Source organism: Mobula birostris, chromosome 13 (genome assembly GCF_030028105.1).
Source record: "Mobula birostris isolate sMobBir1 chromosome 13, sMobBir1.hap1, whole genome shotgun sequence".
Classification (NCBI taxonomy): domain Eukaryota; kingdom Metazoa; phylum Chordata; class Chondrichthyes; order Myliobatiformes; family Myliobatidae; genus Mobula; species Mobula birostris.
Window position 1 is genome coordinate 14,372,155 of NC_092382.1, and position 19,242 is coordinate 14,391,396.

The 19,242-nt window shown below is 42.6% G+C and overlaps 1 protein-coding gene across 1 annotated transcript in view; it reads right to left on the minus strand.

The window, feature by feature from the left end:
• Window positions 1-233: 233 nt before the first annotated feature.
• LOC140208413 (uncharacterized) overlaps window positions 234-19,242 on the minus strand; it is a 32,034-nt gene continuing 13,025 nt past the window's right edge. Inside the window, 2 exon segments of the mRNA XM_072277077.1 lie at window positions 234-3,518; window positions 3,520-5,533. Of these exon segments, the coding sequence (XP_072133178.1) occupies window positions 3,375-3,518; window positions 3,520-5,533 (2,158 nt within the window). The 3' untranslated portion in view covers window positions 234-3,374.

Consider the following 19,242-nt stretch of genomic DNA (forward strand, 5'->3'; position numbering starts at 1 on the left):
GTTCGCTGAATTGTATCCAATTTGCTGTTAAGCCGTTGAAACTCTTCACAGAATTCCTACTTTTGCCGTTTAAGGAAGTCACTGATTGAATCCAAAGTGACTGCGGATTCATCTTCTGTTTCTCTTTCTTTTGCAAACGCTTTGGTTCTTTTCCCAGCCACAGTAAAGCAGTATTGAAGTTTTATAATAAGGTTTCAAAAAAAAAAGACTGGTAGGAGACAATTAAGTAAACAGGGTAGGAGCAATCGAAAAGCGGCCAACAGGGCTCTGACTGCTTCTTATATCTAACATCTGCTTCCTTCTTCCACTTGACGAGTTGCCTCGCGTGTTTCGTCAGCCACGGTTCCCTTTTCCGACCATTTTTTCCTTGCCTCAGTGGGACAAACCTATCCTGAACCCAGCACAAGTGGTCCCTAAACTTCCTCCACATTACTTCTGTGCTTTCACCTTTCAACACCTGTTTCCAATTTACTCTCGCTAGTTCCTGCCTCATCCATTCATAGTTAGCCCTTCTCCAGTTAAGCACTTTCCCATTTTGTCTGTTTTTATCCTTTTCCATAGCTATGCTGAAGCTAAGGGAGTTGTGGTCACTCTCACCAAAATGCTCCCCCACCAAGATGTCTGCCACCTGACCAGGTTCATTACCCAGAACTAGATCCAGTATGGCCTCTCCTCTCGTCGAACGGTCCACATACTGTGTCAGGAATCCTTCTTGAACACACCTGACAAATTCAGCCCCATCTATCCCCCTTGCAGTCAGGAGGTGCCAGTCAATATGAGGGAAGTTGAAATCACCCATAACTACAACCCTGTATTTCCTGCACCATTCTAAAATCTGCCTGCTTATCTGCTCCTCGATGTCCCGAGGGCTATTTGGGGGCCTATAGACCACTCCCGGCACAGTGATTGATCCCTTCCTATTTGTGACTTCCACCCACACCGACTCAGTGGACACCCCCTCTGCAGCGACCTCCCTTCCTACAGCTGTGATACTATCCCTGATCAGTAATGCTACTCCCCCCCTTTTCTACCTCCCATCCTATTCCTTTTAAAACACCTAAACCCCGGTACCTGCATCAGCCAATCCTGCCCTTCCTCCAGCCAAGTTTCAGTAACGGCCACAACATCGTAGTTCCACGTACTGATCCATTTTCTAAGTTCATCCCCTTTATTCCTAATACTCCTGGCATTGAAATAGACACACTTCAACCCCTCGAACTGGCTACATGTATGTTTTGTCCCCTGCCTGTCCTTCCTCAGCAACTCAGAACACATAGCATCATGCCCTTGTCCTTCTACCCTCCTCTCTGCACTCACATTCTGATTCCCACCCCCCTGACAAACTAGTTTAAACCCTCCCCAACAGCTCCAGCAAACCTGCCCACCAGGATATTGGTTCCTTTCCAGTTCAGGTGCAGCCCGTCCTTGTTGTACAGGTCAGACCTTCCCCAGAAGAGATCCCAATGATCCAGAAATCTGAACCCCTGCCCCCTGCACCAACTCTTCAGCCACGCATTCAACTGCCATGACTTCCTGTTCCTACCCTCTCTGTCTCGTGGCACAGGCAGCAATCCTGAGATTACCACCCTTGAGGTCCTGCTTTTTAACTTTTTTCCTAACTCCCAATATTCTTACGCTCCAAAGAATAAAGACCTAATTTGTTCAACCTTTTGCTGTAACTTAGGAGATGAAATCCAGGCAACATTTTAGTAAATCTCCTCTGTACTCTCTCAATTTTATTGACATCTTTCCTATAATTCAGTGATCAGAACTGTATACAATACTCCAAATTTGGCCTTACCAATGCCTTGTACGATTTCAACATTACATCCCAACTCCTATACTCAATGCTCTGATTTATAAAGGCCAGCATACCAAAAGCTTTCTTCACCACCCTATCCAAACGAGACTCCACCTTCAGGGAACTATGCACCATTACTCCTAGATCCCTCTGTTCTACTGCATTCTTCAATGCCCTACCATTTACCATGTATGCCCTATTTTGATCACTCCTACCAAAATGCAGCACCTCACATTTATCAGCATTAAACTCCTTCTGCCATCTTTCAGCCCACTCTTCTAAGTGGTCTAAATCCTGTCTGCAAGCTTTGAAAATATTCTTCATTATCCACAACTCCACCTATCTCAGTATCATCTAATACTTACTCATCCAATTTACCACCCCATCATCCAGATCATTAATATATATGACAAACAACATTGGACCTAGTACAGATCCCTGAGGTTTAGTCATCAGAGACAATTGTGCTGTCCCTCACTTCCCACATCCTACAATCAGAGCACTGGACTGTCCTATCTACTGCCTCCATTACCAACTCCTAAGTTAATCAAAATAATTAAAGAAACATACCCAGCCTTACCTTACTGGGAGCAAGCTCGTCCTCTGCCTCTTCTCGCCGAAACCTCTCGAGCCAAAGCCTCAAAGCTCCACTCCTTCACTGGCCCACTCACTCACTGGCCGCTCCGCTTCAGCTACCCCTCTTTTTACTTGTTTGTTGAGCTTCTCAATTTACAATTGCCCAATCAAATTGCTTGGTCCCCTGACCTTGATTGCCCAATCAGCTGCATTCTGAGCTGTTCAAATCTTGATTGACATGATTGCACAATCCAACTGCCAGAACCTCTCGAGCCAAAGCCTCAAAGCTCCACTCCTTCACTGGCCGCTCTCCACTCCAGTCCATATAAAACTCCAGTCCCAATAAAGGTGAATATGCAGCAGAAGAAACTCCTCCCATGCTCAGTGACCAGGGTGCAGACTGGGTGTGGTGAGCAGCAGCAATAATTGCAGAGTTCAGCACCAACAGTCACTCTCAAAATTGCATTCAGCAACGGTGATGGACAAATATCCAGCAAGCAGCTTATTGAAACATTCCAGTACTATGTCACAAGTGTAACATGCTGTGAGGTTTCACTGCTAATGGAATGGCCTCTCTGCAATGCATCACTGCTGAGGTAACGGTTTCTCTGTAGCAGCAATGTTTAGGTTACGACTAGAGACAACAGGGTTTTGGAACGCAGGGCTATCCAATGAGAGAAATGTTGTTCTTTCTTGGGAGTCTGGAAGAGAGATTTTTGCAGTCTTTTGCCGGGGAGCGATGAGAAGACATGAATGGAGAGATTGGGCCTTTCTTCTTCATTATTTTTTTTACTCGTTCTATAGTCAAAGTAAGAAACTATAAAGCCCAAACGTTTAATCACAGATTATGTACCGTTTGTTTTCTCAGGGTACTGATTTGTAACAGGGAACACATCAAGCAGCATCCACCCAAACAAGATTTCTTAAGACTGGCCGGGCTGGGGGGGGGGGGGCTATCACCCCCTATATTAAGCTGCCAGTCAAAGTGAGAGTTACATCAGGTTAGAATACTGAGTGAATCGCTTCCCACATTCACAGCTGTCGAACGGCCTCTCCCCACTGTCAACCCAATGATGCACATTCGGTGCAGAGTGCTCAGAGAATCTCCTCCCAAAGTCTGAGCAGCTGATTGGCCTCTACTCGGTGTGAACTCGCTGGTGTTTCTGTAGATTCGATGACCGAGTGAATCCCTTCCCACACACTGAGCAGCTGAATGGCCTCTCCCCTGTGTGAACACGCTGGTGTCTCTGTAGATGAGATGACCGAGTGAATCCCTTCCCACAGTCTCGGCAGGTGAACGGCCTCTCTCCAGTGTGAACTCGCTGGTGCGTCAGTAGTTGAGATGACGAAGTGAATCCTTTTCCACAGTCTGAGCAGGTGAACGGCCTCTCTCCAGTGTGAACGTGCTGATGTACCTTCAGTTGATATGACTTAGTGAATCCCTTCCCACAGACTGAGCAGGTGAACGGCCTCTCCCCAGTATGAACTGACTGGTGTGCCTGTAGTTCAGTTGACCAAGTGAATCCCTTCCCACAGACTGAGCAGGTGAACGGCCACTCCCCAGTATGAACTGACCGGTGTGCCTGTAGTTCGGATGCCTGAGTAAATCCTTTCCCACAATCTGAGCAGGTGAACGGCCGCTCCCCACTGTGAACTCGCTCGTGTCTCTGTAGGGTGCATGACTGAGTGAATCCCTTCCCACAGACAGAGCAGGTGTACGGCCGCTCCCCACTGTGAACTCGCTGGTGTGCCATTAGGGCGGATGACTGAGTGAATCCCTTCCCACAGTCTGAGCAGGTGAACGGCCTCTCCCCAGTGTGAACTCGCTGATGTACCTTCAGTTGGGATGAGGAAGTAAATCCCTTCCCACAGTGCAAGCAGGTGAACGGCCTCTCCCCAGTGTGAACTCGCCTATGTGCCTTCAGTTGGGATGAGCAAGTGAATCCCTTCCCGCAGTTTGAGCAGATGAACGGCCGTTCCCCAGTGTGAACTCGCTGGTGTACCTTCAGTTCAGATGACTGAGTGAATCCCTTCCCGCAGTTTGAGCAGGTGAACGGCCTCTCCCCAGTGTGAACTCGCTGATGTACCATCAGTTGGGATGAGCAAGTGAATCCCTTCCCACACACTGAGCAGGTGAATGGCCTCTCCCCAGTGTGAACTCGCTGATGTACCTTCAGTTTGGATGAGCAAATGAATTCTTTCCCACAGTCTGAGCAGGTGAACGGCCTCTCTCCAGTGTGAACTCGCTGATGTACCTTCAGTTCAGATGACTGAGTGAATCCTTTCCCACAGTTTGAGCAGGTGAACGGTCTCTCTCCAGTGTGAACAGACGAGTGTACTTGCAGGTGGGATGATCGAGTGAATCCCTTCCCACACACTGAGCAAGTGAATGGCCTCTCCCCAGTGTGAACTCGCTGATGTACCTTCAGTTGGGATGAGCAAGTGAATCCCTTCCCACAGTCTGAGCAGGTGAATGGCCTCTCTCCAGTATGAACTAGCTCATGCACCTTCAGTTGGTATGAGCAAGTGAATCCCTTCCCGCAGTCTGAGCAGATAAACGGCCTCTCCCCGGTGTGAACTCGCTGATGTACCTTCAGGTGGGATGAGCAAGTGAATCTATTCCCACACACTGAGCAGGTGAACGGCCTCTCCCCAGTGTGAACAGACCAGTGTGCTTGTAGGTGGGATGGCCGAGTGAATCGCTTCCCACACACTGTGCAGGTGAATGGCCTCTCCCCAGTGTGAATTCGCTGGTGTCTCTGTAGATGAGATGACCGAGTGAATCTCTTCCCACAGTCTGGGCAGGTGAACGGCCTCTCCCCAGTGTGAACTCGCTGATGTACCTTCAATTGGGATGACAAAGTGAATCCCTTCCCACAGTCGGAGCAGGTGAACGGCCTCTCCCCAGTGTGAACTCGCTGATGTACCTTCAATTGGGATGACAAAGTGAATCCCTTCCCACAGTCGGAGCAGGTGAACGGCCTCTCCCCAGTGTGAACTCGCTGATGTACCTTCAGTTGGGATGACAAAGTGAATCCCTTCCCACAGTCGGAGCAGGTGAATGGCCTCTCCCCAGTGTGTACTGACTGGTGCCTCAGTAGGTGAGATGATTTAGTAAATCCCTTCCCACAGTCCGAGCAGGTGTACAACCTCTCCCTAGTGTGAACTTGCTGGTGAGCCATTAGGTCAGATGACCGAGTGTATTCTTCCCCACAAATTCAGCAGCTGACCAGCCTCTGCCCAGGGTGAACCGACTGGTGTGTCCACAGGTGGGAAGACCAACTGAATGCCTTCTCACACACAGGACAAATGAATGGCCTTGTCCTGTGTGAACCTGCTGATATATCTTCAGTTGAAATGACGGACTGAATCCATTCCCACTGTCGGAGCAGGTGAACGTGTAGGTCCTTGTGTAAAATGACGGGCGTGCCAGTCTGTCAGATGATCGAGTGAATCCCTCGTCACAGTCCGAGCACAAAGGATGATCAAGTGAATCCCTTGCTCCACTTCTTAAATATCCGGCTAGAGACAGCAAAACTGGCTTGCTGTGTTCGAGATTCCCACAGACAAATTCCTTGTCATTTTTAACCTGTAAAAATATTTACAAAATCCATCAATGGGTGTAAGACAGTATTTCAGATGAGATCACTTGAGTTGTCAAGGTGTGATCTGGCATCACACTATTACAGTGAGGTTCAATCCAAGTTCGAGAGAGAAATCATCTTCTAACTGGGCACAGTGCTGGTATCTAGAATGACCAACATATTCTCTGATACTGTTCCTGTCTCGATAACAATGGGAATTTCTGCCATCTCCAATCTGTGACCTGGCTCAGTTTGACTCTGTCTATTCGTATTATTCCCTGTTCCCACTGAGCTGCGTGGGTGACTGGTAGGAACTGAAACACTCTCACACAAATAGCTGGCAGTGCATTCCACGCACCCAGCACTCTCTGTGTAAAAAACTTACCCCTGTCATCCCCTCGGTATCTATTTCAAAGCACCTTAAAACTATACCCCCTCGTGTTTGCCATTTCAGCCCTGGGAAAAAACCTCTGGCGATCCACACGATCAATGCCCCTCATCATTTTATACACCTAAAAAAGGCTCTAAACATAAACAAGGAAATTATACATTGCCTTGAGGATTTGTTAAAAGTCTACAAAATTATGACGGTATAGATAGGGTAATTGCAAGCAGCTTTTTCCACTGAGGTTGGGTGGGATGATGACCAGAGGTCATGGGTAAGTGGGGAAGGTGAAAATTTAATGGGAACATTTGGAAAATCTCTTTATTGAAATGGTTGTGAGAGTGTGGAATGAGATGCCAGCACAAGTGGTGAATGTGAGCTCAGTTTCACCATTTAAAAGAAGTTCGGATGGGAGCCTGGATGGTAGGGGTATGGAGGGTGTTACATACCTCAAGGAGATGTGATTTTTTTTGTGAGAACGATGTAATGCTCTTTTGGAGGTCACCTGATGTAATTTTCCCGCCGATGTGAGGTCACGTGAGGACATTTTCACCATGGGTATATAAGGGAAGACCTCAGATGACGCAGTTAGTTTTTAGTTTTTAGTTTTCCAGCTAGAACGTGCGTCTGTGTCTCCGTTTCTATTGCGTATTTGTTTTTATGACGCAGTTTCATTTTTAAAACGGCATGTTACGTTCTGTTTGAAGATACAATAGTGCTGGACTGCAAATTTTTGCTAGATGTGTTGATGTACATTTTTCCAGCAGTATTGGAGAGTGAAGACTTTTTCAAAGTACAGGACCCGAAGGATTAAGAGAAATCAGGAATGTTTGGCAGCTTAATAAATGATCGACCTTATTGAGTCTTTGTTGAAGGAGTAGCGACCTGCATCGAAGATAACTCATACCAAAAGAGCAAGGTAGTTCATGCAAGGTGCTCTCTAGAATTGACGGTCAGTTGTTTTAAGCCGTTTATTTCCTGCATCATGAATCCTTTGGTCAGAACAAACAGGAAAGTCGTGTCAATGAAGAAATCCTTCTCCAGAGAAGTCTCTCCCAATTGAATGTATAAATCTGTTGGACTTTCGAATTTACCATTTTAAGAACCGTATTTGACTTTACTGCTTTATGAACTGTTTTCACATTTAACGCTTTAAGAACCAGTGCTGAGTGACGATTTGTTGAACGGCCGCATAACTTCCGGTTAAGGTTTTTGTTTGTTTTTATATTGTTTATCCGTCTTCAATAAATGTTTGGTTGTTTTTCTATAACCTGTCTCAATTGATATTCATTGTTGCTGGTTACATAACATAATTTGTGGGGGCTCAGCCAGGAGATGTTCCGATTTTGAGGTTAAGTGCTGATAATTGCCATTCTGATTTGGAAAAGGAAAATACCCGATTTTTTTGAGTTGGATTGGTGTGTGAGTGGTATTCGGCAACAATGAATATTAACGAGTTTATGGACATGCCTGACTCGGTGTCTTTAGTGAATGCAAAAAAACCTGAGGTATTGGAGATTGCGAGGAGGTTGGATATTAAAGGAATTACAAAGAATACCACAAAGGCTTTAATACAAAGAAAAATCGCTGAGCATTATATTAGTTTGAAAACGTTTGATGATGAGGTGTTAGATAGGTTTCCAATGACTAATCTGGAAATGCAGTTGCACCTTGAACAGTTGACGTTTGAAAGATTTAAAGTGGAAATGGCCAAAAGAGAGGCTAATTAAAAAAAGGGCATTTGAAGAAAGGGAAGCTGAAAACCGGAGGAAATTTGAGTTTGAGATGGAGAAATTAAGGATGGGAAATCAGTCTTCTGGTTCTAAGAAACAGTTTATTGCTAGTCGTGAGGTTATTTTGGCTCCTCCATTTAATGAAGCTGAAGTGGACAAATATTTCCAGCATTTCGAAACCGATGCACTGAGTTTAAAGTGGCCGAAAGAGCAATGGCCGCGTGATGTTACGGAGTGTAACTAAAGGCAAGGCACAACAAGTTTATACAGCTTTAAATGCTGAGCAAGCACTGGATTATGATACTGTTAAACAGCATATATTAAAGGCATATGAGTTGGTTCCGGAAGCGTATAGAGAAAGATACAGAAATTTGAAGAAATCTGTGGAAAAAACTTATGTAGAATTTGCCTATGAGAAATCTATGTGTTTTGAGAGATGGGTTTCCTCTAAAAATGTGAATGGGGAGTTTAATACATTAAAAGAGTTGATTTTACTGGAGGAATTTAAAAGAAGCATTCCTGTTGAAGTGAGAACATACTTAAATGAAAGGGACACTGCTACATTGCAGGAGATTGCTAAATTAGCTGATGAATATGCTTTAATTCATAAGAATAAATTTTCTGCAGGTAAAATTTTTAAAAGGAAAAATAGCACAGAGAGTCAATGTAAACCAGAAATTAAACCTGAAGTGAGTGAGAAAAGTAAGGATGAAGGGAGACATGTGAAGGAAAGACATTTTTGGTATTATTTGTAATTATTGTAAGAAACCTGGACATGTAATAGCTAATTGCTTTTGATTGAAAAAGAAAGAGAAAGAAGCCGACCCAGATGCTTGTGTGCAGCATATTGAAACACCTTTAAATTCACAGGGTTTAGAAAACATTAATGAAGATGTGTCAGAGTCTGACCAAGTTAAGAGGGGATATGAAACTTTTATAACAGAAGGATTTGTATCCTTGAAAGAAGGATCTAATTCAGTACCAATAAGAATACTTAGAGATACTGGAGCTTCTCAATCACTAATATTAGACAGTGTGCTAAAATCTGAAGTCTGAAGTCTGACTAAAGTCTGACATTGTGAGGTAAATTATATAAGAGGAGTTGGGAGTGCCCTCATGCCAGGACATTTGCATAGAGTAAATTTAAGGTCAGGATTAGTTACAGGGATTGTTAAAGTAGGGCTACAATCCAGTTTAACTGTGAATGATGTTTCTCTTTTGTTATGGAATGATTTAGCATGTGGACAAGTTTTTCCTGAAGTGCATTTGAAAATAAATTCAAATTCTGAGGAACCACAGAGGGAATCTAACACAGATTCTTCCTGTGTTGTAACAAGAGCTATGGCTAAAAAGACTGATGTACAGGATGAGGTTGTTACCCATGACAGTTCAACTCAAGATTCGAATTTTGAGGATGTATCAGAAACTTTCTTACCTACGTTATTTGATCAGGATTTTGGTGGTAAGTCTGACCAGGAAGATTTGTCTTTATCTCGGAAGGAGATGATAGCAGAAGAACAAGCTCTTTCAGATAGTGAAATTGAAAAAGTACCAGTGGGATATTATTTTGAAAAGGGACTATTAATGAGAAAGTGGAGAGCACCTACAATTCCTGCTAGTGAGGAATGGGAGGTTAATCATCGGGTAGTAGTTCCTAAAGTTTATCGAAATGAGGTTTTAACTATGGCTCATAGTATTCCTTTGGGTGGTCATCTAGGTGTAAAGAAAACTATGAACAAAGTTTCTAAACATTTTTATTGGCCTAGTTTAAGACAAGGTGTAGCGACATTTTGCAGAACGTCCCATACATGTCAAATTGTGGGTAAACCTAATCAGGTTACTCCAGTGGCCCCACTGCAACCAATTCCAGTACTTGGTGAGCCGTTCTCAAAAATCATTGTAGACTGTGTAGGTCCTTTGCCAAAAACTAAACCTGGACATCAATATTTGTTAACTATTATGTGCACAGCGTCTAGGTTTCCAGAGGCAGTACCTCTTAGGAATATAACAGCCAAAACTGTGACAAAGGGTCTTATAGTTTTTTTTACTTATTTTGGGTTGCCTAAGGAAATACAACCGGATCAAGGTAGTCATTGTATGTCTGGATTGTTTCAGCAAATAGTTTATAAACTGGGAGCAAAACAGATTATCTCATCAGCCTATCATCCAAAATCACAAGGAGCCTTGGAGAGATTTCATTCTACATTAAAAACTATGATTAGGACATATTGTGTGGAAAATGAAAAAGACTGGAATGAAGGTATACATTTACTACTTTTTGCAGTATGAGAGGCAGTACAGGAATCATTAGGTTTTAGTCCTTTTGAACTTGTGGTTGGGCATAGAGTTTGAGGACCTTTGGCCTTGTTGAAAGAACAGTGGATTAATAAAGAGGTACACACTAGTTTGCTAGATTATGTTTTTTTTTAATTTAAAGAAAGATTATATAAAGCTTGTAGCTTGGCAAAGGAAATTTTAAATTAGCTCAAGAGAAGATGAAGACTTGGTATGATAAGGAAGCTAGGATGAGGTCATTTAAGCCTGGAGATAAGGTGTTGGTTCTTTTCCCAGTGCAAACGAACCCATTACAAGCTAAATTTCATGGTCCTTATGAGATTAAATCTAAGGTAAATGATGTAGATTACGTGATAAAAACCCCAGATCGGAGAAAGACAACACAGCTGTGTCATATAAATATGATAAAACCATATTAAGAGAGAGACTGCTGCTATGACTATTGTGATCAATAATGAGTCTGATCTTGATAAAACCTTAAGGGATGATTCATCTGAAACTCATTTTAAACTCAACATTATTTCAGCCACGTTACCAAATTCAAAAATTCTAGAAAATATTTATGGAAAATTAGCTTATTTACAGCCAGAGCAGAGACAGCAGATGAAACAGTTAATTTTTAAATACAGAGATTTATTTCCAGATGTTCCTAGAACAGCCACTGTAGCTACAGTTGATGTAGATGTTGAGATGCAAAACCCATAAAACAACATCCGTATCGAATGAACAGGGAAAAATGTGAACTTGCCAAATAAGAAATTAAGTATATGTTAGAGAATGATATTATTAGACACTCTAATTTGAATTGGAGTTCACTGTGCATTATGGTGCCTAAGCCAGATAATAGTATTAGGTTTTGTACAGATTACAGGAAGGTGAATGCTGTGACAAAAACTGATGCATATCCAATCCCTAGGGTAGATGATTGTGTGGATAAAGTTGGACAAGCCAAATTCCTTACAAAGATTGATTTGTTAAGAGCTTATTGGTGTGTTCCATTGACAGATAGAGGTAGAGAGATTTCAGTATTGGTAACCCCATCTGGGTTATATGAATATAATGTTCTTCCATTTGGGATGAAGAATGCACCAGGTACATTTCAGAGGATGATTAATAGCATGATTCAGGGATTAAAAGATACAGATGCCTATATTGATGATTTAGTTACAGGAAATAATACGTGGAAAGCACATATTACTGCGGTGGGGAAATTATTTGACAGACTTTCAAAAGCTAACTTAACTATTAACTTAGCTAACAGTGAATTTGGTCAGGCCACTGTGACCGTTAAGGAAAAGGGTTAAGGAAATTAAACTTCAATTTAGTAACACAGTTCAATGTTACAGGAGTACAATATTCTGATCACTCATATTAAGGGTAAAGACATTGTGATCACTGATCGTTTATCTAGATGTTAAATGTACAATGAAAAATTGTTTTTATGGAGTGGTATTTTAAAATTTGTAACACTCCTACTGTATATTAGTTTGTAAAGTGCTGAAAGATAAGACTGTATATATTGTGTATGTTGTAAGTTTTATACCTTTGTATAAATTGTTAATTGTTAAAATTTTGTTCTTTGAGAGACCAATATGTTTATTTTGGAGGAAGGTGTTACATACCTCAAGGAGATCTGTGATTCTTTTTTTGTGAGAATGATGTAATGGTCTTCTGGAGGTCACCTGATGTAATTTTCCCGCTGATGTGAGGTCACATGGGGACACGTGCACCACGGGTATATAAGGGAAGACCTCAGTTGACGCAGTTAGATTTTAGTTTTTAGTTTTCCAGCTAGAACGTGCGTCTGTGTCTCCGTCTCTGTTGCATATTTGTTTTTATGACACAGTTTCATTTTTAAAAAGGAGTGTTACTTTCTGTTGCAAGGTACAACAGAGCTGGATTGGCAATTTTTGCTAGATGCACTGATGTACCTTTTTCCAGCAGTACTGGAGAGTGAAAACTTCATCGAAATACAGGATACGAAGGATTAAGAGAAGTTGGGAATGTTCGGCAGTTTAATAAAGGATCGACCTTATTGAGTCTTCGTTGAAGGAGTAGCGACCTGCATCAAAGATAACTCATACCAAAAGAGCAAGGTAGTTCATGCAAGGTGCTCTCTAGAATTGACGGTCAGTTGTCTTAAGCCGTTTATTTCCTGCATCGTGAATCCTTTGGTCAGAACAAACTGGAAAGTCGTGTCAATGAAGAAATCCTTCTCCAGAGAAGTCTCTCCCAATTGAATGTATAAATCTGTCGGACTTTAGAATTTACCATTTTAAGAACCGTATTTGACTTTACCGTTTTAAGAACTATTTTCGCATTTAACGCTTTAAGAACCAGTGCTGAGTGATGATTTGTTGAACGGCTGCATAGCGGTTAACTTTCAGTTAAGGTTTTTGTTTGTTTTTATATTGCTTATCTCTGTTTAATAAATGTTTGGTTGTTTTTATATAACCTGTCTCGATTGATATTCATTGTTGCCAGTTACGTAACAAGGGCAATGGTCCCGGTGCAGGTAGTTGCATTAGACAGCTTAAATGCTATTTCAGCATTGACCAGATGGGCCAAATAGCCTGTTTGTGTACTGAACCTCTCCATGTTTCTATGACAGAGAAGCTGGATAAACATGTTTGGAAGGAAAAGGTAGGAGTGACAACGGAGCAGCAATGGGAGGAGTTCGGGAGCTGAGTGATCGATACATCCCAAAGAAGTGGAAGCATTGGAAAGGCAGAAGGACACAACCGTGGCTGAAATGAGAAGCCACAGCCAACATAAAAGCCAAAGAAAGGGCAAAAACAGAACAAAAACTATTGGGAAGCCTTTAGAAACCAACAGAAGACGACAAAAAAAAATGTCAAATGAGCTCAGGGCGTGGAATTATGATACTGTAGTCCTGAGCCTTGGTTGTACCACAACAGAGGAACAAAATATCCCGGGCCTCAATATCGCTTGAAAACCAAGTTTCCCTGCACCAGTTACCCTTCAACTTTTATTTTGGCAGGCACATACAAACTCTACACCTTCAAACTTCACTTCTGAAGGCCTCCCACTTACCAAGTACTCCTTTGCCAGAAAACAGCCTGTCCCAAACCACACTTGTCAGATCCTTTCTGAGACCTTCAGAATTGACCCTTCTCCAATTTAGAATCTCAACCCGTGGTCCAGACCGCTTTTTTTCCATTTTTACTTTGAATCTCATGGCATTATGATCACTAATTTATGTCACCAGCCCTGGATCATTTACTAACAGATTATTGGACACTCCTACATCAGGAATTCTGCATACTGAATAAGAGCACATTTGACAAACTCTACCCCATCTAGTCCTTTTACAGTATGGGAGTCCCAGTCAATATATGGAAAATTAAAATCACTTACTGAATCAACCTTTGTTTCTTGGCATTGTCCTTGATCTCTGTAGAAATTTGTTCCTCTAAATCCTTCAGACTATTGGGTGCAACCAAGTCCCAATAATGACTACAATATCATAATTTTCTGTCCTGAGCTCATCTGGATTTCCTACGATGCCTCTTGCATTGTGATATACACAGCTCAGCATATTCATCGCTCCATGCTCAACCATTTGATTGCTGACTCTACCTGAGGTCTGAACAACATCTGACTGGTGTCAAGAAAACAAACTCTCCCTCATTGTCACAAAAACAAAGGAGCAGATTGTGGACAACAGGAGGAATGGAGACAGGCTAAGCCCTATTGACATCAGTGGATCTGGGGTTGAGAGGGTGAACAGCTTTTAAGTTCCTCGGCATAAACATCACCAAGGATCTCACATGGTCTCTACATACCGGCTGTGTTATGAAAAGAGCACACCAGCACTTCCTTCACCTCAGATGGTTGAAGAAGTTTGGGATGGGGCCCCAAATCCTAAGAACTTTCTACTGGAACACAATTGAGAGCATCCTGACTGGCTGCATCACTGCCTGGTATGGGAACTGTACTTCCCTTAATCGCAGGACCCTGCAGAGTGTGGTGTGGACAGCCCAGCACATCTGTAGATGTGAACTTCCCACTATTCAGGACATTTACAGAGACAGGTGTGTAAAAAGGGCCCAAAGGATATTGGAGACCCAATTCACCACAACCACAAACTGTTCCTGCTGCTACCATCCAGGAAATGGTAACACAGCAAAAGGACCAACAGGCTCCGGGACATCATCTTCCACCAGACCATCAGACTGATTAATTCATGCTGATACAATTGCATTTCCACATTACATTGCCTGTTCTATGTACAAACTATTTATTATAAATTACTATAAATTACACATTGCACATTTAGAGGGAGACGTAATGTAAAGATTACTCCTCCTCATGCATATTAAGGGTGTACTGTATGTAATGAAGTCAATTCAATTCACCCTCTCCACTACTTGTTCTGTCATTCTGGCTCCCATTCCCCCTTCAAATTATTTTAACCACAACACCCCTCTCCCCACACTAGCACTACCAAGCCTTACCACTGGGATATTAGTCCCCTCTTGTTCTTTTGCCCTAACTAGAAACATGGAAAATAAGTGCAGGAGTAGGCCATTTGGCCCTTCAAGCCTGCACCGCCATTCAGTATGATCATGGCTGATCATCCAACTCAGAACCCCGCCCCAGGCTTCCCTCCATACCCCCTGATCCCTTTAGCCACAAGGGCCATATCTAACTCCCTCTTAAATATAGCCAATGAACTGGCCTCAACTGTTTCCTGTGGCAGAGAATTCCACAGATTCACCACTCTCTGTGTGAAGAAGTTTTCTCTCATCTCAGTCCTAAAAGGCTTCCCTTTTATCCTCAAACTGTGACCCCTCGTTCTGGACTTCCCCAACATCGGGAACGATCTTCCAGCATCTAGCCTGTCCAATCCCTTCAGGATGTTATACCTTTCAATAAGATGCCCCCTCAATCTTCTAAATTCCAACGAGTATAAGCCTAGTTGATCTAGTCTTTCATCATATGAAAGTCCTGCCATCCCAGGAATCAATCTGGTGAACCTTCTTTGTACTCCCTCTATGGCAAGGATGTCTTTCCTCAGATCAGGGGACCAAAACTGCACACAATACTCCAGGTGTGGTCTCACCAAGGCCTTGTACAACTGCAGTAGTACCTCCCTGCTCCTGTACTCGAATTCTCTTGCTATGAATGCCAGCATACCATTCGCCTTTTTCACCGCCTGCTGTACCTGCATGCCCACTTTCAATGACTGGTGTATAATGACACCCAGGTCTCGTTGCACCTCCCCTTTTCCTAATCGGCCACCATTCAGATAATAATCTGTTTTCCTGTTTTTGCCACCAAAGTGGATAACCTCACATTTATCCACATTAAATTACACCTGCCATGAATTTGCCCACTCACCTAACCTATCCAAGTCACCCTGCATCCTCTTAGCATCCTCCTCACAGCTAACACTGTCGCCCAGCTTTGTGTCATCCACAAACTTGGAGATGCTGCATTTAATTCCCTCGTCTAAGTCATTCATATATATTGTAAACAACTGGGGTCCCAGCACTGAGCCTTGTGGTTCCCCACTAGTCACTGCCTGCCATTCTGAAAAGGTCCCGTTTATTCCCACTCTTTTTAAGTAACTAAACCCCTATCACCCCCTTGACTTTCCTCTGCCAGGTAATGCCCCCCAACAGTTTCTAAAGTGGTCCACCTGCTGTTGTGTGGGATGGCCACAAGAGTACTCTGCGATGTCCAGTTAAACTCATTCTCCTTCCTCACTCTGACCCAGTTTCCTGTGTCCTGCACCTTGGGTGTAACTCACCTCTCTTCATTTCATATCCATCACCCCCTCCAACTGCTGGATGATCCAGAATTCATCCATTTCAAGCTGCAACTCCTTAAAGTGCAGGGTTACAAGCTGCAGCTGGATGCACATCTCGTAGGTGAGGGCATCAGGGACACTGGAGGTCTCCCCACCTTCCCACCAATGTACCCTCTAATTTGTAATGACCTGTATACACATAAATCTTGTACTGTCCATTTTTTTACCCAGTGACAACATGTGCACAGTGAATTTTATATAGAGAGATATTCATTTTAACAGCTAGCAAATCACTCTCGATAAGAACTTTGATGTGCTCTGGGTTTGATCGAGTTCATCTGCACTCTCACACAACCTCTGTAGCAGGCCTGTAACGGGTAATGAAGGATTTTCTCACCAGAGCTTTTGCACATCATCAATATGTCATTTGCTTGCTAAATTATGCTTCAAAAAGTCAAGATTTCCAAATATCATTCCACTTCTTCCCACTTGTAAATTCTCCAGCAACTTTTGCATCACCACAATACACACAGGTGACACCAGTTTCTGTATTGTACATAAATATTTCCCCTGAACCCTCCCCCAGGTGACTGACGGTGGTGAACTCAGTGATGGCAATGCCAATGAATATGAAGGGAAGGGCAGTAGTCTGTCTCATTGGAGTCTGGCACATTTGTGATGTGAAAGCTACTTGTTGCCCAAGCCAAAGGTCTTTGATATCATTATGTACCCAGAGAGAGTGGGTCAAAACATGTCCCTGTCATTTGGAACCTGATCCTTTTTTGGTATTTCACGAGACTCTGACAAGCATTTGATCCCGGCTAAATGACGAACATTGTCTTTTGTCTCTCTTTTAGCTAGACGTGCAGTACTCCTTAAGTGGAGAGATGAAGTTCCCCGTACCCATGTTCAATGGCTCAGGGATATTATGTCTTCTTTAGATCTTGAAAAGATATTAATAGCAAAAGGATAGTGAGGGATAAAATTGATCCCTTAGAGAATCAGAGTGGATGGGTATGTGTGGAGCCAAAAGAGATGGGGGAGATTTTGAACAATTTCTTTTCTTCGGTGTTCACCAGGGAGAAAGTTATTGAATTGTGTAAGGTAAAGGAAACAAGAAAGGTAGTTATGGAAAGTATAATGATTAAAGAAGAGGAAGTACTGACGCTTTTAAGGAATATAAAAGTGGGTAAGTCTCTGGGTCCGGACAGGATATTTCCTAGGACCTTGAGGGAAGTTAGTGTGGAAATAACAGAGGCTCTGACAGAAATATTTCAAATGTCATTGGAAACGGGGATGGTGCCGGAGGATTGGCGTATTGCTCATGTTGTTCCATTGTTTAAAAAGGGTTCTAAGAGTAAACCTAGCAATTATTGATCTGTGAGTTTGACGTCAGTGGTGGGGAAATTGATGGAAAGTATTCTCAGAGATGGTATATATAATTATCTGGATAGACAGGGTCTGATTAGGAACAGGTAACATGGATTTGTGCATGGAAGGTCATGTTTGACAAATCTTATTGAACTTTTTGATGAGGTTACTAGGAAAGTTGATGAGAGTAAAGCGGTGGATGTTGTCTATATGGACTTCAGTAAGGCCTTTGACAACGTTGCACACGGAAGGTTAGTTAAGAAGATTCAATCGTTAGGCATTAATATCAAAGTAGTAAAATGGATTCAGCAGTGACTTGATGGGAGATGCCAGCAAGTTGTGGTGGATAACTGTGTCTCAGATAGGAGGATGGTGACTAGTGATGTGCCTCAGGGATCTGTACTGGGTCCAATGTTGTTTGTCATATATATTAATGATCTGGATGATGGGGTGGTAAATTGGATTAGTAAGTATGCAGATGATATTAAGATAGGTGGAGTTGTGGATAATGAAGCAGGTTCTCAAAGCTTGCAGAGAGATTTAGACCAGTTAGAAGAGTGGGCTGAAAGATGGCGGATGAAGTTTAATGCTGGTAAATGTGAGGTGCTACATTTTGGTAGGACTAATCAAAATAGGACATACATGGTAAATGGTAGGGCACTGAAGAATGCAGAAGAACAGAGGGATCTAGGAGTAATGGTGCATAGTTCCCTGAAAGTGGAATCCCATGTGGATAGGGTGGTGAAGGAAGCTTTTGGTATGCTGGCATTTACAAATCAGAGCATTGAGTATAGGAGTTGGGATGTAATGTTGAAATTCTATAAGGCATTGCTAAAGCCAAATTTGGAGTATTGTATACAGTTCTGGTCACCGAATTACAGGAAAGATGTCAATAAAACTGGGAGAGTACAGCGGAGATTTACTAAAATGTTGCCTGGGTTTCATCTCCTAAGTTACAGAGAAAGGTTGAACAAGTTAGGTCTTCATTCTTTGGAGCATAGAAGGTTGAGGGGGGACTTGATAGAGGTATTTGAAATTATGAGGGGGATAGATAGATTTAATGTGGATAGGCTTTTTCCATTGAGAGTGAGGGAGATTCAAATAAGAGGACACGAGTTGAGAGTTAAAGGGCAAACGTTTAGGGGTAACATGAGGGGGAACTTCTTTACTCAGAGAGTGGTAGCTGTGTGGAACGAGCTTCCAGCAGAAGTGGTTGAGGCAGGTTCAATGTTTTCATTTAAAGTAAAATTGGACAGCTATATGGACAGGAAAGGAATGGAGGGTTATGGGCTGAGTTCAGGTCGGTGGGACGAGGTGAGAGTAAGAGTTCAGCACAGAGTAGAAGGGCCGAGATGGCCTGATTCCGTGCTGTAATTGTTATAAGCGTATACGGTTACTATTCACTTTTTAATTCAGATATAGAGATCCAAAAGGTGTGGGGACCTTTTCTTGAATATTGACAAGTGTATTTTTTTCTTCCCTTGATAGTCAGATCCTGCATTTCCAGCTTTCTTTGATTCTTTGATTAGGTAGCAGGCTGCTTTTTTTATTAGTGATTTCACTTTTTACCACAATATATAGATCTGGGGTGATAAAAGTTTATCTCAAATGTCCTTTTAAATACTTATATTATAATAGTCGGCTTGGAGTTGGATCGTGGGTGGGTTGGGTGCTTTCCTTTCTAATTTTTCATTTTTAATATGGGTGACTTACTCATTTAT